The sequence below is a fragment of the Thunnus albacares genome, chromosome 7 (genome assembly GCF_914725855.1).
Source record: "Thunnus albacares chromosome 7, fThuAlb1.1, whole genome shotgun sequence".
NCBI classification, from domain to species: Eukaryota; Metazoa; Chordata; class Actinopteri; order Scombriformes; family Scombridae; genus Thunnus; species Thunnus albacares.
The window spans coordinates 5,830,178-5,854,629 of record NC_058112.1 but is presented as its reverse complement, the minus strand read 5'-3'; the positions used below and the strand labels follow the sequence as shown (position 1 = coordinate 5,854,629).

Here is a 24,452-nt window from a genome sequence, read left to right as displayed (position 1 = left end):
TTTTCTAGCTACAATCTTCTGAACTTAACATCAGATATCAGTAATGAAGCAAAAATCTGTTGCAATCTTTGATTATAAGTTTATTACTTAGAATTTGCCTTGAGATTCTAAAGCTTTATTGGATACATAGTGCATTATGTAAATTTATGGAAAACCCAAATGCTACAGAATGTCACAGTGAGCCAGAACTGTTACGCTTGAGTTCAGCAGATAAACTCTGAGGAGCAGTTAAAATGCCAATGTTTTAAGCTGTGTGGCATCTCTAAAACGGCTGTTGAATGAGAACTGAGGTCTGTGAGTCGACTGTGAATCTATAATATCTATGTATCATCTAAATACATATCATCATATAGTATATGAAAAGATCATCTGTGCAAATATGCAAAACAGAAAAAAGTCCACATACTGCACTGCTCTTATTTTTATGCTAATTATCTCTGTAGTAGTTAAACTTTACAATTTAACATCAAGAAATTATGCATTCATTCAGAAACATTAGAATAATAAATATAAATAAATAAGATTTAAGTTTTCTTGTGATTGGGGTTAAATTGGTTACACTGACGATAATATTCTGATGTTTATCAATGCTTCATGTAGCACCTTCAACTACGAATTTCCAGTGTAAACAAAAGAGACAAGTGTATTTTCTTTGACAACACACTAGAATAATATGCTGTCATATATATCATTTACAGAATTCCATCAAGTGTGAGCCCAGGCATTGACTTACCTACATGCTATAGGTGCTCTAGTTGTTCACCTCATCAGTACGTAATGTGTGTTATGCAATATGATGTAATATTATTCATAATATTTTGGATTAAAATGAGAAACTGACTACAACTAATGTTAATCCTTTTGTTTTAGTATACTAAACTGAATCTGCCACTGTCTCCCTCTTGTGTGTTCATTGTCTGGCCAGATGGGAAAAACGCTTCTCCTTTTGTTTCTTTGTCAGTCATGAGTGTGCTCAGTTTGCTCATTGGTAGCTCAGTTTCTGAATAAGACATCAGTATATAGGAGGCCAGGAAGAACTGCATTACTTTGTCCTGTTGAATGTGTTCACATTCAAGTGGTTTGTTTCTCCTGGACATGGATATTCGAGCAAATAAAACCTTAATTTGCATTGTCTCTTGTGCCTGACTTGCTTGGTCCCTCACATGAATAATGTGTAATCATGTTAACTATGACAATGGTACAGTAAGATAACCAGCTTACGCTCAGCCTGCACTTGTACGAAGTAGCCCAGGGTCAGAGCCATGGTCTGGGAGTCCAGACTGCTGAGGGTCTTGGCAGCGGTGGTTCCAGTGATAGGTGCTCCGTTCAGCTGGGCGTAGTAAGTCATCTCTGCTGGTTTCTTGGGACCAGGCAGTCGACGTATGCTCACCATCTGGGAGAAGAGATATATAGTGTCCAGTATGTTTACATTTTGTAAAAAAAAGTGTTTATATGACTTTTGATTGGAATACATACAAATACATTTCCATTCTGGAGTCATTCCGTCTAAATAATGTTTTAAGGATGGTTTATTTTTAAGATACATATCATCTATGGCCAGATTTAATGCAAAGTCCTTTTTCTCCCCTCAATGACAGTTTCAAAATCCCTGCTGTATCTACAGTGGCCCAATCAAAATGCAGAATCGGCTCTGTTACTTTGATCGCACTGAGCCATTTGCTGCAAGATAACTACACTTTGGGAAGACACTCGAGGATAAGTGAGTCACTTCAAATCTCAGTTTCCTTTCATCATACATCAAACACCTTTTTTTCTAATTTGACGAACACATCACACGGTTTAATCAAATCTGGTAATTTGATTTTGTCATAAAAAGAAGGGATGTGTGTTATTAAATGGCTGGATGATTTCTCCCCTGACTACACCCCCTCTCTCTGTCTTCTCTCTCTGAGCCTCTCCCTCCTCCATCTTTCCAGCCATAAAACTGGTCATCTGTGGCTTCCCATAAAACCTTGAGGGTGCGTGAGGCATAAAGTCCAGGAGGAGTCAATCGTTGTCTTAATTGGCACAATATGGAACACTGGGCGGGGAAGTGACATGTACAAAACAATATACTTATAACAACCTTCAATTCAAGAACATTTTGGGAAATTTGCCTATTTACTTAGAGTGAGCAGCTCCACACTTAACACACAGACATGAGGTATCAATCTCCTCATCTCATTTTCAGAAAGAAAGCCAGATTTCCCAAGATTTGTTTCTTTATGTAATTGATCACCTCTAGTTGAATTCCCTACAATCATTATCAATGTATTTGATTACTGGTTACGTTGAAAGGATTGCTATTGTTGTGTGGCAAAGAAAGGACTGTTTTGAGAACTGTCCTTGTTGGTGCATTCAAAGACAATGCAACATCTGACACTTTGGACTTAGCGGTCGTGTGAATTAATCAAACATAATTCATGAATGTACTACTCCTCTGCAGTCTCTTCAGATGTCGGAGGATTCTTGAAGGCATCAGCAAGGAGAGTCCCTGGCTCATAACTGTCACTGGCGCTGTCCAGGGTGCTGATTCTGTAGCTGTCCCTGGTGATGCTGATATTCACACCAGCAGGCTGAAATCCCACTGGCAGAGACTGAAGTTCAATAGATTCCCTTGACTGATCCGTCTTATTATGACTGAAACCCTTACTTCATACTGTATACTAGTCTCTTTTAAAAAAGGCATAAAAACTTTTCTATTCAGGAAGGATTTTTCATCTTAACTCTTATTAGTATTTTCTTTATATTGTGTGTTCTATGTTATTAATACTGTAGCACTTTGAGTTTCACTATGAATGAAAAGTGTGGCACAAATTAAATGTATTATTATTATTTATTATTATTACTGTATTCTGTTGTTAAAGTTCCTTGTTCTGGGAAATGCCAATCAACCACCTCTCTAGTCAATCCTGTCCCTCCATACTTCCATGCTTAAAACTATTGGTATAGTTAACTAATGTCTTTGACAGTGTGAGTTACTTATTTCTGCACTTTCTGGAGGCAGGTTTTCTTTCTTTTAGTACCTTTACCTCTGCTAAGTCAAGAAAACTTTACTGTTCAAGTTGAGTAACATTTTGAAAAGGGAAATTAAAAACATGCAGTTCATTAATTGTTCACTGTGATGGACTACCTGAAGTATGTTTTCAAGTCTCAAGTAAGTTGATTTTCTGTACTGAAACGAATAGTAACCAAGCTGCTCTAAGTGAAACCTTATCTTAATTGTAAACTTAAAGTCTAATGACTTTAATGGCTCTAGGGATGGCAATATTATTGTGTCAGTCAGTAGGTCCACCACTTGACAACTTTTAAATGGGTTGCCATGAAATTTTACACAGACATTCAGTGTCCATAGACGATGAGTCCTATTGACTTTGGTGAACCCCTGATATTTCCTCTAGAGCCACCATGAGCTTTTTAGTTCTTTGTTGAAATATCTCAACAGCTATTGGATGGATTGCTATGGAATTTGGTACACATCTTCATGGACCCAGAGGATTAATTGTAATAACTTTGATTGCCTGACTTCTAACATCACCTAACTCATGACATTCCCATCAACCTCAGTTGTACTTTGTATTTAGCATTAATTAGCAAATCAATGCTCAAATCAATGAACATGCTAAACATTATACCTGATGAGCATCAACATGCTAGCATCATCATTGTGAACATGTTAGGATGCTGATGTGGGCATTTATCTCAAGTATAGCCTCACAGCAAAGCTGTAGAATCTTAAAGAGCACATCTTAATATACATCTTAAACTAACTCATATAAGAACTGAAAACTATCTAAAATGATTCAGTTTGCAAATATGTCCTCACTCAAAAAAATGGAAACTGTTTCTTTAAAAACTGTAAGTACTAAATAAACACAGAATAAACACCATCGTACAAGACCACTACTATCATCAGGAATACTCACAGTGACACAAAAAAATCTGTCTCCACCTACCTGTACAGTGTAGCCACCCACAGTGGTGGCCCGCCGGGAACGTGCAGTCCGAGAGCCCTGCCTGCCGGCCACCAGGAATAGCTCAGCCAGCCGCTGCTCCATCAGGCTGGCAAAGCTCTGATAGTTGGCCTCCAGGGAAGAGCTTTCCACATCCTGGATCACTGTGTGGAGAGACACGAGAGGGCAGAGGAATTATTTAGGGGATAAAGAGGTGTTCAGGCAGGCAAAAAGGGGAGAAAGAGGAGAAAAAGAAAACGGGTGAGAGGATGGGATGAATGAAAGGTAGGAGAGTGTCAAGAAGGAGCAGGGGAGAAAAGGACAGTATTAATGTTGAGAAGAACAAGGGAGGAGAAAGGGAAAGAGAAACAAGAGACAGAGGATGAGTGGGACATTAGATAGGACTGGATAATCGTCTCTTCCATTTAAAAGCTGCTCATCCAGAAACTAATATTGCAGCTGAAGTGACACACAGATCAAACACTGTCTGTCTCTATTTCACACACACAGAAACAAATACAACCATGTATCGGTCTGCACACCACACACACACACACACACACACACACACACAGAGGTGTTTGCTTGCATCAATCTTGCTCCTGAGTGTGTCTCTTACTAGAGGCAATAAATGAGATAGAGCAGTGGACAGACTGCACACACACACACACACACACACTTCAGCATCATTCACACCCGGCCGTGATGTGATGTGAAGTGATCTCCCCCTCTGCCCCAGTCAGGAAGCTCTGAATTATACATCAATAGGTTTTCCCAGGAACAGAGCAGCTAAAGACACTCTGAGCACAGAGAGCGCAAGCGAGCAGGCGAGGGAGGGGGCGAGCGAGCGAGTGGGGGAGGGGGTGTTAAGACAGGGAGGGAGGGAGCAAAGGAGGAAAGGAAAATGTAGAGAGCAAATACGATTCTGCTGAATTGTGCAACAGCGAGTGCCAGGGCATTTAACTAACTGCTGTTTTGTCCGATCGATGCGGCTCTTGATTACCGCTGATCACCCAGTAGCACTTTTGCCTGTGTGTGTATGTGTGTGTTTGAGAGAGAGTGTGAAGAGCAATTTACCTGTTATCACCCAATAGTTCTTGGTTGCCATCGACGTGTTGAGATTATGGTATTCAAGGGCTGGAAAGAGAGGGAGAGACAGAAAGTTAAAGCTGAATATCTGCAGTTTTTAGAAAGCCTAATTTACAGTAAGACTTTTAAAACCACACCTGAAATTGGATTTGTAAAACCAGACCAGCTATTAATGATACTTGCTATGTATTACTCACCTTTTTGCACATTTTTACCCAGTTTTCTAAAAATATTTACCCCATAACCCTTTTTCTAATCTCTATATAAAAGTTTGAGGGCACATCTTGAAAGCTTACATTGATCTTGGTAACATCATGGCTCCTGTTAGGGTGCCACAGGGCAGAAATGTGCTGCTAGGCCCCTACTGAACCCCCACCTCCAGCTATCTGTGTATTGTGTATGTACCCTGTTGCCTCCAAGTTCAAATCCAGTGCATGCTGCAGACTACAAACGGCAGTATTAAACACTCAGAAACCCAAAAAACAACTAGTGTTCCTTTGCTAAAATCCTCTATTGGCCCAATTATTTTTTTGGAAATACATTAAAAAAAGGCATTGTGTTATATTTAAGGTCTACGCATTTTTATGTTCACAACAGAAGATGTTTTCTGTAAATGGAGAGAGTACTGGCCTCTACTGTTCCTACAAAGTGAGCATTATGAGTTGTTTGTAGCCTTGATGTTGGTAGGCTAGCATGACTGGTTCTAGTGTGTCTTTTAGAGTTAATCAGCTCTATAGGTGTTTGGGAAGTCCAGCAACTTAGAGGAGATTCTGGCAGCTTGCATAACATGTTTTGCTGTCACAGAGGAAATTAATTCCTGTTTGAGTGAAAACAAGTTGAACGTGTCTCCTGATGTCTCTACTACAGAACCAGATTGAGGACCGTAAAGGAGGGTCACAGAATGGCAGCTCAAAAAGCTCCTCAAACTTGAACTTGAAAACATGCTTTGACATGCTGCAAAATATGGAATTTTATTCTGCCTGCCTTGTACTTGAACTGAAAAAACTTTCCTAACAGGACTAGTCTGAATGATATTAGTTGAAAGTTTACAATAGAACAGCTGCATCCACTGGTTAATGCTAGCTCTCCCTGAAATGATCAAACGGAAATTAGAAAGGCAGCTTGACTATAGTTTGACACACATTTTCTTTTAATCTGTATTTGTATTTTTATTCAGCTGTGAGATATATGTTAAATATGGTAAACATGGCACCTGCCTACCATGATAGTTTTTTTGTCTTCAGGGTTTAAATTTCCAAAAAAATAACAATGCAATGCAACACTGTTTGGCATCCAATTAGTAACTTCAAGAAATGGAAGCCTCCCACCAACAGGTGAAAGCACAAGAAAACCTGCAGGCTTTATAAATATATGTTTGTATTTAACTGAACTACCAATCAATGATAAAGTAACTCTAAAGTAACACAACATTTTTTATGCACTGAGTTTCAAGCCTGTGACATTATGATAATAGTGTTAAGTATGTAGCAGTCTATTGCTAACATTAAACATTACCCCTTACAACCAGTTAGCAGTACTTATTTCCACCTGAACATATCTAGAGGTTCTGAAACAATTATTACTAAATAAACTGCAAAAGGACATTACATGTTTAAGGATGTGCAAAGACATTGAGAAACATTAAAAATCTGTCACTACCATTACCCATACTTGTTTGATAGCATCAGCATGAAACCTAATTGGAAAAACCCTTAAAGATCCCCTCCAGATATGTTTGAAGATTTATAAAAATGCTCTGCTTTGAATAATAATTTGTGTCTCCACAAATAAGTTGAATTATCTCATTATAATCCTTAAAATGGCATACCCTCCTTCTCCTCATTGAAAAATCCAGAATCTGTGAATATGCAAACATTTTTTATTTCAAAAGTTTAATTGTTGGATGCAGGATGACTCCTGCTTCACTGAAAGTCCATTCTCAGTGCTTGTCCACTGGAGGCTTCAAGTTTCCACATCACACTTGGTTATATTACACACTGGACCATGATTGGCTCTAAACTAGTTGTGATGTCACAAATCATGCTCATACTGTAGGTTCACATCTTCAACTCAGATTCAAGGTGAGCACAGACAGACTTTCCTCCTTCGGCAGATAAATGTGAAAACAGCCTTCAAGTGTCAAACTCTGCACATACATCATTCTGCACAGTATAGGTTGAACATCCAACTGAGGGAACAAGAAGAAAAACACATTTTTGAGTGGAGGAGAACTTTAATAATGTTCTAAAAAAAAATGTTCTCTTTGAGACAAGTTTACATTTGATCAATATGATTTAAAGCTTTTTAGGGATCCATTAGAGCACTATGAATGTGACAGCAGTATGTTTGTGTGGCGCAGTGACAGATCTGCAGAGGAGGAGAATTTTAGCTCTGGCCCCCGGCACGGATGATAAAATCCGATTAAACACTCCTTGTCAGGTTTCATTATCACCCTTTACCTTCCTACCTCTCACTGTCTACTTCCTCTATCCATCTACACCACCTCTCACCCTTTCTTTCTGCCTGCGTGCCTCTGTGCCTACCTCATTCCCTACCTGTTTACCTGTCAGCCTATTCTTCTCCTAAAACGCCTGCTCCTTTCCGTCCAACTGACTGTCTCCTTCTGTCTCTATCTACTCATCATCACTCCTTCAGTCCATCAGCCTCTTTCTGTGTCCTATTCATCCGTCAACCTATCTCTCCTTATTTCCCATCTGCCTGTTTCACCATCTGTCTCCACCTAACTCCTCCGAGTTGGCTGTCTGCCGAGAGTTGTGTTTAACTCAAGTCAATGGCGCTGCAGTGTTTCTACTCAGCTCTCTGACTGTCTGCCTGTCTGCTGCTGCCTCCCTCAAGTGTTTGTACACGAGCACATTTACATTCACTTAGTGTTTCTCCAATTTAAACAAGTTCACATTTAGCATTTAAGATGAACTGCACTGAAGTGTTAGGGTTCAGACTCATTCAGTGCCCTTTACAGAATCTGTTTCAAGAGGAGCAGCTCAGGGGAAACAAATATGATTTTCATCCACACACCAGCTGGAAAATGAAGTTGCATAATTCCCCTCAAAAAAGAAAAGACAAAGAATAGGCTCCTGCCCCATTCTAATAATAAAATGACTTTTTATTCTCTCCATGATTGATCTGAACTGCATCCAGCTTGTGAGAGCCTTATATTTTCTTTCCTTAACCACCAGTCTTGGTCTTGTCCATTAAAAGTAAGTGATGTCTGAAGTGATGCCTTTTGTATTCTCAGCAGCAGATTGTTTGGAATAAAAAGAATAAGACCTATTTCTTTGGCAAGGCCACTGAAAGCTTCCAGAGTTTGGCTCAACAGGCAATAAGACTCAAATATCATCAGCAAAGAAAGACATCAGATTCTTGATTGACAACTGATACCATGGACAGTTTCAAAATATCACAGCAATAGCCACTTAACTCCAAATAATCTTGCCATAAAACAAATATAAATAAAAAATGATCATATGAACAGTGCAAAAAAATGACCCTCTAAAATTAAGAAAAATATTGAGTGTGAAAGATCAGTGAAAGCTGAAAGCACCAACTGCTAGTCAATGGCTGAAGAGCCACTCAAGTTGCCAGACCATGGACAAGCTGTTGTATGCTGCAAAAGGCCACTTATAGACATTCCTAAAAATATGAAGATTTTTTATACACTAACTGGAAACCAAGACATCTTTCCAACCCCGTACTTTCTGGTGAAGTGAAATAAATTTAGTTTATGTATGCCACTATGATGAACTAATTAACTATACACAATTTATCTCTTAATGTTTTCTGTTTTGTTTCACTTTTTATGTCCTTATTTATTGTGGAAAAATATGAAAACCAATAAATATATCCAACCAAAAATGAACTTAAATGAAGGTTCACTGTGGCTTTTTTCCAGAGAAAGCTAGTGTGTGAGCTTTGAGTTATGATTTTTTAAGCCAGACAAATATTGTCTAAGCCACAGAAATTTGCAAGTAGCAAACAAAAAATGCACCATCCTGAAATAAAACATTATGTATTGCCTTCTTAGCAGTGTATACATTTGAATCTGCTGTATAGCTGAGTGGGGACATACTGTTTATCCTCCAAAGTACAGATCATGACTGAATCTCCTGCTCATTCTGGCACAGTGTACTCTCCAGTTAAATGTTTACATGTTGTAGACATGCATGCAGCTGCCCACATTGACCCATCTACATGTAAACAACCACTGAAGGTCAATATTCAGACCGCTTTGATCACATGAGAATTGATCATCCATCTGTGCTCTCAGTATAACCACAGTCAGTGTGTCTGTACAAGTACATGTCGGGGCAATTAACCCCGATCACTGACAGGACATTAATTCATTTTATCATTTTATATGATTCCATAAACATCCCCTCATCCTTCTGTGATAAGTAAAAAAAGTTGTTTTTAAGGGAACAGACAGGGTTTCCGTGGTGATGCCGAGTGGGTTTAGATGTAACTATGTGAAGTGTGATGTTTCAGCCCTTTGGGTGTTGAGAGCACACACAAATAGATACTAATCTAATCTCACCAGGCTAAAATTAGCTCATTCAAGGGGCATGGACAACAGACTGCCTATGGCATGATTCAGATGATAGGAGTTGTACAGCTGTTTGCCCTTTTAAAATCTCACAGATGGCATTAGAGACTGGAGTGCAATACAAACAGAGCTCTTGTGGTTCATCTATGAGGACTATGGTCTTTCATTTATGTCTGCAATGTCTTTTAATAATTGGAGTCAAAACAAACACAGTGTCCAAGTGTACTGCTGCATCAATCACTGTTTGCTGGTGTGGGGGTGTGAATTGGCCAAAATTAGATGTCATATCACAGAATTATTGCTCATGGGGCAGATAGTGAAAACAATAAAGATAACAAGATTGCTCTGAACGGATCTAATTTGGCCTACACCTACCGTAGGTAACTGAACACCACGTTAGTTTAGTCCTGTAAACATTCCAAATTTTGCATTATGAAAAGTATGCATTTAATACAATGTCATACCTCTTTTGTTTTGTTGAACTTGTAACATTTAATTTGCATTAACCTATATGTTTTGTAATGCTGTCAGGGTTATAGTTTTTATCAACATAAGAAAATGTTATATAATTGTATGTATATTAAAGGAATAGGTCGACATTTTGGGAATCTCAATGTATTTCTCTCTGAGAGTTAGATGAGAAGATCAATACCACTGTCATGTCTGAGTGTTAAGTGTAGAGCTAAAAATGAGAGGCTATCGGCTTGGCTTGGCTTGGCTTAGCGTTAAGACTAAAAGTATGGGGGAACAGCTAGTCTGGCCCTGTCCAAACTTCAAAAATTAGAAGGAGTTAGGTGTTGTCACTGTTTCTTCATGGGCAACGGTTTATCTGTTCGCCAGCACTTCAATGCAGTGTCTCCAGTGGTTGCCATGTGACCTCACTATGACGACAACACTTCAGGAATTCACTGCACCCAGCTGAGAAATGGTTACAGAATGTAACTCCCCCTAAATCACAAATTACTTTTATATTACTATTTGTGTACGGATTAAATGAACGAGGTACATTGTGCAGTGAGCTTTAGCGGTGATAATAGGAGGATTGTTTTCAAATTCATAAACAACCATGCTAGCTGTTTCTCCCTGCTTGCAGTCTTTTTGTCTCCTAGCTCTCCTAGCTCTTGCTCCATACTTAAAGACACAGCGTAATTCAGAATACATTCTACAACAAATCCTGTGTTCCATTGTTAATTGTTTAGTTATCTCTTGTTAAATGCAAAATATATGTTAAAAAACACTTTTGAGTATTTTGTATCTTTTTTTCTCTTTCTGTAAAAAAGGAAAAATATAACTCATCTTGAACTCGGGTGCATATTCATAAATGTATCCAATCAAATGGTGACTAGCTAACCCTGCATATCATATAAAACTGCACTAGACTGTCGGTCGTAGTAGCTAGCAGAGTGATGTATTAGGAGGTGTCTGTCCTCTCCTCCTCTGTCTTCTGATCTGACAATGTAAGTGAGGGAGGTGGAGGTACACTACAGCTCTGTATAGCTTTGTAACTTTGTATTGCCAAGCCATGTTCACTTTTGAGTGATCCAGTGATATATGAAGGATTTGATTTAAATCCCTCTCTTAACTATGCCCTGTCCATATGTTCCATGTCATGTAGCAGAAGCTAAAGACACTCTAACTGCAATTTCACTATGTCTGAGACGTGAGATGTAACTCTTGGAAAGAAAGTAAAGAAGTGTATTTTGTAAAATGTCAAACTGTTATCCTTTAACCGTCTCTGCAAAACCTTTACTGTCAATGTATTAGATGTGTTTTCCTACAGAGTCCTCCCCTCATGAGAAAGTCAATGCTGTCTTGAAGCACAAGATGGGTCACACTTTTTCAGGTTTTTTACCACCCTAAACCTAACAACACTCTGGATGAGTGCATTCTTTATTTGCCCAACTATCCATCTTGACCTCTTCCATATAAGTATGCAGTAATAGGATGCCACACACCCTGTATTGAAATAAATGTATAGCCAGTGGTGTTAATCCAGGCAACTCCAAAACACATTTGGAAAACAAATGAGTTGGATATACATATTTTGTAGGAGACAGGGTTGAAACCAGACATTTCTTGAGATCATAGTATAATGTATAATCTGACAGTCGTCTTTGCTTGCACAATATAGAGTAATTCTGAATACCCCCTTCGAGAAGCAGGTCAAACATACGCTAAGTCATGAATCATGCATTGCCCTGCAGTGGACTCAATGGTTCTCAGCAGTCAGTGTTGAAGAAGGCACCCTACATATGCTATGTAAGTCTGTCTCAGCCCAGAAGCACACTGTTAAAGAGAACGAGCAGGACAACAACTGTTATGTAATGACTATAAAATTAGCATGAAGAGACTGGACTCTTCTTAATGTCCAGTTCTGTGCAGTGAAGAAAACAAACAGCAGCAGTTGCCTCATCACTGTGAAAACTCAAACCAAGACTCACTAGGTTGGACGAGGTCATGTTGTACCCCCCCCCCCCTTTCAACTCAAAATATCTTTGTTCCCCCCATGTCAATATTTAAATCCTTCACTGCTGGCCACCTTCTTTCCTACCTCCAACCCTTGTCTGGTGAGCCTTTCAAGACTGAAATAAAGCCTTGAGTGCAAAAATCTTTTTTTAGGATTCAAGCACAGCTCTGAACACGTATTCCTCTCTTTTTACTGCTCATAAAAACACATGGAGATGGGATGTGGGCACAGTCTCTATCCCTGATTTTGTGTTTTCAAGTCAACCTTCACAGCCTCAGGGTAACACTCAAGCTAGTTATAAAAATATGGCTCCCTCAGACTTTCCTGGCAAACTTAGTGGATTCAGGGTTTTTTGCTGTAATGATATTTTAATGCGAGACGTACATCAGCACGTCTAAGTCGATTATTAGTGCTGTCTTTACCTCAGAAAAAAATCATGCGAAAGGTGCAACAAAAAGGAGGAAGAAAGTAAGAAAGGAAGCTAATACTTTGAAGTTAAATAGATGATGAAAATTCTAACAAGGATTTCGATGTCTAAAAAGTCAACTTTTTAACTATAAATGAACACGACTTTAATAGAGAGAGCATCTTTCTGGTTTGTCAGAGTGAGTTTTAAGTAACACCCATTAGGACAACATGATGTCAAGTCAGTAGAATGTCGACAGATCCGGATCTGCGATGTGCTTCAGTGCTGTGAAATGTCAGTTTGTATGAAACTTAAAATGACAGCCATAAATAATGTTGGATTTGACAGTGTTATGGAAATGAGCTCTGGCACTTAAAAGTTGATGTGTTAGGCTGTTTATTTAACTAAACAAATTACATAATTGCATTAAATGTTCAACTGTCAGAACCATGTGCTCCATTCACAGATAATTGCTGAATTTATTTTCACTTACAGCCCTCTGTGAATGATTAGAAATTTATCATAACTGTCTTGCTGTGCCTCTGAGAAGATGACCTGGAGGTACATCAAGTGAAAGAGTACTGAGCACCCTCACTGAATTCTAATTTGTTGGGTAGAAACCATTAATTGTGGGTTAGACAATGCTAGCCACGTCTTTATGTGTTGCCAAAGGAGCAAAGCAACTCTTTGTTTCTGTGCTTGCACAGAAGTGAGCCATGAGTGAGGAATGAAATGTCCACAGGCTGTGGTGCCAACTCATGTGGCTGCTGGCTGCTCCAAATATCCGGACAAGTTGCCTGATGACCTCACTTGCTGATTTGCATATGAATATATCTTTTTTAATATGAAAAACTCTGTGATCATCAGACCTGTTTGGATTCAACATAGAATAAAGTAGAACACTGGTATCCACCATAACAATTAGCTTTTATACATGTACTGAGCACCTGGATGCTGGGGTGGAGGTGGGGTTCTTTATGTAGCAGCATCTAAAACAAAGTAAACATTACTCTGATGTATTTGACATGTTGGGTGAAGTAATTCTCATGTTTGTGTTTATATGGATACCTTTGATAAAGTGATGTTTATATATTTATATATTAATGTGTATATTGTTGTATAGTCTTTTATCTTTTAATCAACTCAGTTTGTAGTGTAAGCTTCTATTTGTGCAGCATGCTGTTTAATCAGAAATCATTAATTAGCTACACCAGCTAAACATGAGCGCACTCTCCTGAAGAGATGAAGAAATGATGACCAACCATTGAGCTGAGGTCACAGTCAAATAAACTGATCATGAATTAGATCTATGTGGCACATGTGCACATGTCTGACTTGAAACTCAGCATCTAGGGTTCATCGTGGGGTTACGTACGCTCAGCGATGACCAGGGGCGGGTAGAACAGGAAGTAGCCCACCAGCTCAGCAGTCAGCTGGTTGAGGAGGCCGCTAGAGATCGTCCCATTAAGAACCGCGTCCTGGTTCTTCACCACATACACCAGAGAGACTGACGGAGAGCCCGGCTCCTGGGACACACTCTGGATCTGACAATAAACACACAAACACATCAATTCAATATTTTATTTGAATAAACCATTTACTAGGTTACTATGTGCCCCACAGGGGCAATACAAGAATTATTTTAAAATTCTTTACTCATAGCACACACAAAAACAGGCAGCAGTGGGCACATGTATAATTCAGGCATTCATACAGAAATATCTATTGGTATTATACCAAATGTCTAAGATGCCCATGAAGAATGCATAACAGAGCCCCAGACACAGTATGACACTTTGAATGAACAATGTTTTTTTCCAAATATAATAGGACCTGTGTGGTGCTCTGAAAATAATGTGACTGAGTCACCGTAGTAAAGTGGATGACGATACAAGATACGAGGAATTCCCATCACATTCCTCCATGAATATAAATATTTCAGAGCATAAATTATGAATCGACCCTATATCTGCCTCTGCTTGCTGAGACCTACTTTATGATTATGATGGCGTGTGCATGTATATCCTGCAGTCATGAGAGTACCTTGACAGCCAGAGAGAAAGTGATAGAAAATGAGAAAGAGAGGAAGAAGCGGAGAACAAGAGGAGCAAAGAGAACTGAAACTGTTTAAGCATAAAACAGCACCGTAGAGGAACGAGCTTTGATTGTGTCTCCAGAAATAAACCATTATGTGCCTCTGTAGTCACTCCCTCCTGTAAGTGTAAATTGCTACCAAAACTGTCTTGACTTTATGACCTTTTATTGAAAAATTACGGAGCAATTTTCTGTGTTTTATGTGTTAATTTGCAGTAAAACAACAATGTGGCCGTAATGTAGCCATCATGTAAAAACTTGTGCTGTTCTAAGTGTCCAGAATTTCAACTAGAGCTTGAGTGTTCACGTTAGCCTGATTAGCTTACTACATGTAAATATGACATAATTGGCTGTCTGGATTTCGCTCTTAAAATAGCCTCCATGAAGTCATGCATTACCTCCACGGTGAGCCTGTTGTAGGTTTCCAGCACTTTGTCCTGAGCCTCGTCAAAGGCGTTCTCCAGCCTCTGCTCCAACATCTGGACAAAACTGCATGAGTAGATGTTGTCTGTCGGGCCAACAAACCTCAACACTGGGAGAGGGGGGGGAGAGGGGCAGACAGGAAATTAGATTTAGAAAAAGTTTAATGGAAATGCATGTACAAGCTATCTGCTGCAGAAATACAAACTGAAGCAAAAGAGGGAAATTATTTAGAGATAATCTATTTAATCAAGCTGAATATGGAATCTGCATCTGGGACTGTGGTTATGGTATTAATGAAAGTAGCGCTCTAGATAGATGTTGTCCTAAGCGGAGAGAGAGAGATAAAGAGGATTATCGCCGCTATCTAGAATGAGAACAACTAAAAAGAGTTGTTGTCTGTCAGCGTCATTCAGCTCTGCACTGGGGAGGAACAGGGTAAACAATATTGAGTCCATCAGCAGATTATGGAAGATGTTATTAATGTTGTCGCAGTCCTTTTGCCGCAGACAGTTACCCTCCATTCTCTCGATGCACTCTTGTCTTTCCTTTCTCCATTCTTTTTAAAACCTTTAAATGGACAGGGATAGGAGAGGTGGAACAATATTCTGACCTAAATTCAAACGCTGTGGTGCTTATGAGTGCAGGCTCCATCTCCCAAAAACAGGCATTAAGACTCTATATCCCTCACTGGTCTCATAGTCTGCAACACATTGCAGGCACAAACAGTGTTGACCCAGTTGGTAATCTTATGCAAATTATGCTGTGGCTGGTAAATTGGTATACACTGAATTAATGGTTTATGGGCTAAACAAGATAGAAATGGATTTTTTTTTCCTGCCTCAAGTGTTCACTTCACATACAGTTCACCCCAACATGGAAAGAGTCTTTACTACAGTATACATTACACTAAAAACAATGAAATACGTCATCTGGCCATGTATCATAGTTCAATGTATTATGGACACAGCCCAGAACTTTACTGTTCCCCTGCTACTATGTGTAGGATTTTAACATTTCCAATTTCTCCATCACTCAGTGGTAATAAGTGTTTTTTTTAAGGTTTGAAAAAAAAGATCTTACAATAACTGATATTTCTCTATAAACTAAAACATCATCAGAATGATTTAAACATAATTAACTGGGCATCAGAACAAGCTGTTACTACAACATTGGGGGCATATTGTCACCACAAATGAGACAGGAATTAGCTTTATTATATTGTGCTATTTCCTAACTGTGGAATGCAGTCAGTTCAAAGACCTTTAATAATGTTAATTTATTGGCCTGACAGCAACTGAAGGGACGTACGTGTCAGTTTTAACACTCATGAATTACAGGTTTTCCAATGCTGTCAAAGTCATTGTTTTTGATAGAGACCAGCTGGATGGGTTTAAACTATTCACATGAACTATGCACCCATCTTGTACCTTTTATAGGAATAGATGACAATCTCTACCACATCTGCTGTGTATCCTGATGTGACGGCAATAACTTATGAGTTTGTTTTTGTATGTTGTTCCCTGTAAGAAACATGACTGTAATACTATGCATTTGTGCATGAGTGTGGTTTCCATGGGAACGCAGCCGTCATTCCGTCTAGGCTTTCATCATACGGAAGTGGGCTAGGTTTCATCTAAACTACGTTGGAAAAACAATAGACACGTCCAATATTCACTCTGCTTTAAGTTCTGTGTTGTTCTCTACCTCCTCCTGAGAAAATAATCTGGGTCTCTAGCTGCTAAATGCTCCACTATCTTCCCCAGCATATGTCTGCTGTTTGGTGGTGGGCAGGTGGTGAACAGTGAGAGTTTTTTGTGTTGAAAACAGCTTCCTGCTGCAGTAGTGAGACTGAGACAAAACAGTGAAGTTGCAGGCTGTTAAACCAAAACAATGAAGACACAAAAAACAATCTGTAGAGCTGAGGGATAACTCTCTACCAACAACCTCTTTCATATAACACGTAGGCATTAAACCCATTGTCAATATAAAAATATTGATTAGTGCAGCTTTAAGAAATTATATTATGTAAAATATCTACATTCTAAGCTACATAAATCCTACATAAATTCTGTTTAGTGAACTGAATCGAATCTGAGAAACATGATTTTACAAACTAAAAATTCTTAGTTAAAAAATGCAATCTGCATATTTATCTTTTAAATAACAATGTGTTAATTGCAACAATTTTCCTCCCGTTGTTCCCAGAAGACTTGATGTAGATATGTGTGTGTGTGTGTGTGTCTGTGTGTGTGTGTGTGTGCATGCAGAAATGTGTTTTTTAAGAGGCTTAAGAGGCTGACTAAATGAATGGACCAATTTGCCTTTACTCTGCAATCATGGGAGTTTGTATGGGATTTAGGGTATCAGAGAAGAGTAAAGGAGAGCAGACATGTAATCAGAATTTTCTAATTTTGTCTCTGCTCTACTCTTCCCCTGTGTCCCATTCCCTGTTCTCTCATTGCATTTTCTATCTCTTCGCTCTCCCTCTGCTCATATTCTCTTCTTCCTCCTCTCTGCATATCTCTTACCTCTGCTATTCTTTATCCTCTTACATTTCACCTCTAGTATTAACATCATCTGACTGTAATAATGATTCTGTTTGTTGTTGTTGTTATATTCTTTTATGTTAAGGTTGATTTATCTTATTTTCCATCAGGTTTCATCACCTGTTTTCAGCTGCAGGTGAATACTTGGAGAGGGCACCCAGGTTGCCACGGGAACCAGAACTGCCTTAACCAATGGGGTGTGCTGCCTGATGTCCGACAACAGCTTGTCAAAACCGTAAACATTCAGCGCCTCAACCACCAAGGAGGAGATGTAGACAGTTTTACTGCTGGCCACGTAGTAACCCAGCGTCACGTTGTTGGGGCCGCAGTCATCACGCTCCACCTGTGACGGAGAGAGACACAGAGAGGGGAAGAATTCAAGATGTGAGCTTTTTTCACTACATTTATTTCAACAAAAGCTGTGCACATATATCCTAAAAACATGGTGATGTTTGTATATCTAGAGGATTTGTGTTCTTATTTCAAAGCACATACGCTGCAAAGAACCAGACAAAGAATATATGAGAAGAAATCAGTGCTACTGATTCATTCTACTGGATATGAGGTGCACAGCATCCTTTTCTACAGCATGTTGTACTTGAGCTATGTTGCCTGATATCAGACAGAAAATGTCAACTCGTTACGCTCATAACAGAAAGGTAACACTCATTACATTTCCTGAATCAGTCAACTCGGTGGAGTAGGAGGATTCAAAGGTCTGGACTCAGGCAGTGAGCTATGGGTTTAGAATACAAATGCATCAGACTGTGAATATTTATAATCCTTGCTTCTTTTTTTTTTTTTTTTTTTTTTTTTTTAAGCCAAATCTGCCTCAAGGGCATATTTTAGCTTTAGCCTTCAACAGTCATAAATCTGACTAACTGTGTCCTGGAAAAACACATACAGACAACAATTGGTGGTGAGTCAAAGCTTATATTTCTGGAACTATACTCCGCCCACCTTCCTCTACCCTCTACCTTTAACCACACTGAGCAGCTGTGGCTGTTTCCTCTCTCCTCATCCTCTCTTCTCCTCTCCTCTGCGAAAAAAAAAAATCAAACAACACTCGCCCTGATTTTAAAATTACACATAGCTGCCACCTTTATTCGAGCCACTTCCCATTGCCAGCACTTGCCAAAGCTTTAGCCCCAGTTTCTCAAGCAGCCCTTTGGTTTTAATTACATTCAGGGACACATTCTTTTATTCCAACAGCCCACCTTTGGGTTTTGCATTTCATTAGGAAATCTTTCATTTTATGTTTTTACTCAAATGGAATGAGCATGGAATTAAATTCGAGCTCTTTCCTTTAGTTTTTATATGCTGCTGCCATATTCCTGACTGCAAAGGATTTCATGTCCTCATGTCCTCCTACACCAATAGCTCATAGGGTGGCCCTTTAGAAACTGAAGTACTTCATTTCATATATCACTGAAAATGAGCTCAGTCCTATGATGCAATCCTCCAACCATCAAAAATGTGGTGTTTTCCATAGTGAGACAACGAATAAATGGTTTACAACACAATGTAATGTAGCTGTAAGCAGATATAGGGAACCTTTTCAAGTGCTTATTGATGTCTTTGTAAGTAACTTCAACTCCAAATGCATTTAAAACAACTATTAAGAAGATTATATATGATGTATGAGGATATACAGTATGGAGATAGATGATTATATATACAGACGGGTGACAAATTATAAGAAAAACCAGCACAGGTCTAAAATGCTTGACCCCTACAGTGAGGGGATCTGGTGGCTCTGTTATGCTTTGGGGGGCATTTTGCTGGCATGGTTTGGGTCCACTTGTCTCCTTAGAGGAAAGGGTCACTGCAAATCAATACAAAGTTGTTCTGAGTGATCACCTTTATCCTATGATGAAACATTTCTATCCTGATGGGAGTGGTCTCTTCCAGGATGATAATGCCCCAATTCACAGGGCACGAGGGGTCATTGAATGGTTTGATGAGTATGAAAATGATGTGAATCATATGCTATGACCTTCACCGTCACTAGATCTCAAACCAGCTGAACACCTATGGCAGATTTTGGACCGACGTGTTAGACAGACTCTCCACCACCATCATCAAAACACCAAATGAGGGAATATCTTTTTGAAGAATCATCCCTCCAGAAGAGTTCAGAGACTGTAGAATCAATGCCAAGGCTGAGGAACACATTCTTCAATGGTGTTCCCACAGCATAACAGAGCCACCAGATCCCCTCTGTGTAGGGGCCACGCATTGAGACCTGTACCGGTTTTTCCTCTAATTTGTTACCCGTGTGTATGATTACAACTCTTTTGTGTTCTTAAACTTTCAAACAAATTTTACCAGTCATGAATTCTTCACAGGAGGAGAGGAAATTGTTGAGAAATAAATTAATAAACACTTAAAATGTGTTTTCATCTGATAACAGCTACATTATAATGAGTTATAAATAAAGTATTAATTGTTTATATACTGCCTATAAATGCTTACAATAAAGCATTAACCCATTTTGAATTCCTCATACACTCTGGAGAAGCTGCAAGGTTGACTTATTCCACTTTTGTCTGCTTACTTGAAAAACATTGTGTCTAATAAGGCCAACCAGACCTTACATTCCCCTCTGTTGTCAATTCTTTCTCCTTGGCAACATTTTATAGCAGCAAAAATGGCCAATTTTGCAAGCAATTATGGTTAAATGTTTTGTTCAATGATGCAACACATTAAATGCTGATGCATGCTAATTTCATGCTGTTTGACAAACCCTGTCCTGCTGCAGCCAATATTTGTCTATCAACAATCCCTCAAAACACTGTCGACATATCATAGCTTTTAAGCTCTGCCCAATTTTATACCTTGTTTTTGCCGCTGCTGTCTCTCAACAGACTGATCCACATTGCCAAATAATAGTCCACGTTATCTGATGGAGAGGGAACTGAGCAGTGTGTGTGCTTGTGTGTGTGTGTGTTTGTGTGTGTGTGTGTGTGTGTGTGTGTGTGTGGCAGGGGTAGATGAAAGTGGACTGGAGCTTAGAGACACTGAGTCACTCCCAGTGCAGGCTCACAAACAACTGGATAAAAATAGAAAAAGCAGGCAGATGAAGACTGAAGACAGACAGACAGCGAGATGAAGAGAGGCAGGTGGACAGACAGACAGACAGGCAGGCACGACAGGCAGACCAACAGACAGGTTGGCAGAAAATCAATCGACTTAAAACGAGGCAGCGATCAGATAGGGGAGATGGAGAGAGGGGGCAATACTAAAAAAGTAAATATTGATAAACACAGAGGAAGAGGGAGAGAGAGATCATTCGAGATAGAGAGGACAGACAGAGAAGATGAAGAGGAAATAGAAATAGACACAGCGGTTGGAAAGGAACATACTGTAAGAGGTTGGACAAATCAAAACAAAGGCAACACACAAAGAGCAGCAGAATAGAAAGATCACCTGACTGCACTGCTATGATGGTGGAAAAAATAACAGAAATAGAAATAATTTATTCTGAATTTATTTGCCATTACCTTGAGTGAGTGTGTGTGTGTGTTTGTGAGAGAGAGAGAGAGAGAGAGAGAGAGAGTATGTGTGTGTGTGTAATAACCTCTCCAAGCAAACACTAACTATTCAACAGGTCATTTCTATTCAGACTCTAACGCTGTTCTGCATTAGTCACCTCTCTGTCTCTAGCACCATTCAGATGAGTCCTTGTGAGGTGAATGAGCAGGAGGAGAAGATGATGAATACTGTAGATTATTGTAAAATGATGACACACTCAAAAAAAATAGGATATCTCAGCAGACGCAAAGAGCCGGCACTGTGGCAAAATTGCAATGTAAAGATTAGATTTTTATCACATTAGCATTGGAAAGAAAATAACTTTTACCCGGTGTAATGAAGCAGGTGCACACTTGTGGTCATCTAATTTACATCAAGAGCATAATAGACCTGTTGGAGTTGGTGCTGAGTATACTGAATGCAAATGTGAAATGGGTATATCATAAGCAAAGCAAACGAATGCTCTGAAAACCATTTAACACTGTAAATATTCTGTGATACACTGTTTTATTTATAATGAGACAACTTTGTACTTACATACAAAATTCAATTAACTTTTTATGAGCCCCTGACCTGTGTTCACATTCATTCGCCAATGACCTGCATTTACTACCTACTGAGCTGCGTTTACTTGCTGTGTTTACTGACCTATGTCCTTTATTTACTAGCCAGTGACCTGTGTTTACTAGCCACTGATATGTGTTTACCAACCACTGACTTGCATTTATTGGCCACTGAGCTGTGTTTATTAGCTAACTGTGTTCACTAACTGGCTTGTGCTTACTAGCTGCTCATATAAATTTAGCAGCCACTTACCTGTGTTTACTAGCCACTAGCTTATGTGTACTAGCCTTTAACCAATGCTTATTAGCCACTGACCTATTTTACTAGCCTTTGTTTACTAGCTCCTGACCTGGGACTACAAGCCACTGATCTGTGTTTACTTGCCACTGATTCATGTTTAGTAGCCACTGATCTGCATTTACTGATCATGGAGGTGTGTATACTGGGTGCTGACTTGTAACTGAACCTGTAAGACAGACTGACCTGTGCATAGGCAGTGGAGTCATTCAGGGCTCTCTGCAGAGCGTGGCTCAGTCCTTTGGAGAGATTCTGTTTCAGGATTAAGTCCAAACGGTTCCTGCGCAGCTCAATGGACAAAACTAAGAAGAAAGAAATGTTAAAAATCAGAGCTCAGTAATTGTGCACAAGTGTGTGTTCATGCAATCTGCAACAAGACTCTGTATCCTTGCTTGTACCATGGATTTAAACTCAATTTAACCACACCTTTAGCCTAAATAAATAAAAAATAATACCACATTTTATAGATCCCCTCGAGCACCATGGAGCTGGAAAGGATTTAACATCTTGCTCACGGACATTTATTTCAACAGGGTGCACATGTGGTCACAAAAACTTGGCCTCTGTTTAATGTCTTGGCTAGCATGAAAACCTGCTGCCAACCCCAGGAAAGATGGAATGAAGGGCTACGGTCTCCAGTTTCTTATTAATCTAAATGCTTATGCTCCAGGAAAAGCTGTTTTAATTAATTTGTGTGCATGTAATTACATCTTGTAGCATAATAGGTACATTGTGTCCAAACTTCTGAAATGGCACTGAGCATGTATTCATTATGATATAATAATATCATTTTTCCAGGAGAATGGCTAAAACCAGGCTGTACATAATGTCGAGTATGTTTTGGGTAATTTGATAAGGGACTGAAGTAACAGTAAAGTGTCTTTTTGGAGAATTCCCTAATGATTTAACTATTCATCACTCTGCTTTTCCCACTTTGATAGTTTATGTGCAATTCATATCTATAATGATTGCAATGTGATTAATTGTGAGCAATGCATTATCATTAGCGTGACTGTGAATATGTTTAACTTCACACAAGTAATTTAATTACTTAAATTAATCCAAAAGATGGGCTTTTTACCTGTTCTGACCCAGTACTTCTTGGTGACATTGCATGGTAGAGGACCCTCCTCTGTGCTGGTGCTGGTTGGAGGTTCTGTGGTTGTAGTAGGAGGAGGCGTGGTTTGGACCAGAACAAACAGAGTAGTGGCAGGTACCTTGGTTGTTGTTGTTGTGGTAGTAGTGGTAGTAGTAGTGGCAGCAGTAGTAGTTGCAGGTGTAGTAGTGATAGTAGTGGTTAGAGGGGTAGTAGTAGTTGTAGTTGATGGGACAGTGGTAGTGGTAGTGGTGGTCGTGGTAGGTGTTGTAGTAGTGGTGGATGTAGGCTGAGTTGTAGCTGCTGTGGTCAGTCCAAGGCTTGTCATTTGCTGCAGGGTTGTAGAAGTGGTGGTATTTGGTGGAACTGTCACAGAACTCCCAGAGGTCATCACCTGCGTCGTCATCTCAGAGGTGGTCACAGTAAGATTGGTCGTTGAGGGCTTCGTCGTTGTTACTGTCGTCAGCTGAAGGCTGTTGTTGGTCACAGTGTCCTGGCTTGTGGTTCGTGAAGCCATGGTGGATCCCAGTGGTGTAGGTGAACTTACCGTGGTGGATAACGGCAAAGTGTGCATTGAGGTGGTGGTGGGTGACAGAGATGTGTTTATGGTGGTTGCTGAAGTGGTCGTGTGCCGTGAGATGTTTCTGGTGCGCACGGGCACAGTGGTGTTCCATTGGTGGGTGGAGAAAGGGCTGGTGACGTTGGCAGGAAGTGTGACGTCATGGTCGCCCACTGTGGATAGGAGTGACTCAGGGACAGTAGGAAGATCCCAGGCTGGCAGGCTGCTCACAGAGTCCTCTGTAGATAAGAAAACATTTGGAAATCAAAAATATTGAAGAATAAGTCTAGTTATATTTCATATTTTATATCTTATAGTCAACAAATCTCATAAAAAGACTAAAACCAACAATCTGATGATACTCCAAAGACTGATATCCTATTCCTCTGTGCCATAGAGCTCCACTGTTGTCCAAAAACTACTAAAAATACATCAAAAAGCCACACTGTTGCACTGGGTGGCATGTTTCTTCATTACAATGAACACAGGCACTGTAGTTTATTTTGAGTCAATCACACATACAGCATCCTGCTGCCATAAATACTTACTAGAGCACCAAACTGTATTGATATGTTCCGGAAAATAGTCCCCACAAATGCACTACTCCTGTTTGAGTAATGAATGCATAAAACTACAGTGCCCAGTTGTTTTAGGAAATTATTTACCGCTTTTATAAAATGAAATTACATACTTGCAACCTGTTTTCAAGACTAAGGTATTCAGAAGGAAAGAATGGGCTTGGGGTTTAGAGTCACAGTCAGGCTGGGGAAGTCAGAAATGTTTTAAAAGACGGTTTCATACATTGTTGGTTTTGTTGTTTTTATGTGATTTGTTGGGAAAAATATAGCCAGCATCCGTTAACA

The 24,452-nt window shown here is 39.5% G+C and overlaps 1 protein-coding gene across 4 annotated transcripts in view; it reads right to left on the bottom strand.

Annotated features, from left to right (window-relative positions):
- kiaa1549la (KIAA1549-like a) overlaps positions 1 to 24,452 on the bottom strand; it is a 104,159-nt gene that overhangs the window by 38,101 nt on the left and 41,606 nt on the right. For all 4 annotated transcript variants that reach the window (XR_006404239.1, XR_006404238.1, XM_044357217.1 and 1 more), the window contains exons 3-10: positions 23,016 to 23,828; positions 22,121 to 22,236; positions 17,660 to 17,882; positions 14,969 to 15,102; positions 13,852 to 14,020; positions 5,031 to 5,090; positions 3,957 to 4,117; positions 1,222 to 1,393 (exon numbers count right to left, since the gene is read on the bottom strand). Coding sequence is in view for 2 of the 4 variants with exons in the window: in XM_044357217.1 (XP_044213152.1) it covers positions 1,222 to 1,393; positions 3,957 to 4,117; positions 5,031 to 5,090; positions 13,852 to 14,020; positions 14,969 to 15,102; positions 17,660 to 17,882; positions 22,121 to 22,236; positions 23,016 to 23,828 (1,848 nt within the window). In the remaining 2 variants the exon portion in view is untranslated. The remainder of the gene's footprint in view (positions 1 to 1,221; positions 1,394 to 3,956; positions 4,118 to 5,030; positions 5,091 to 13,851; positions 14,021 to 14,968; positions 15,103 to 17,659; positions 17,883 to 22,120; positions 22,237 to 23,015; positions 23,829 to 24,452) is intronic.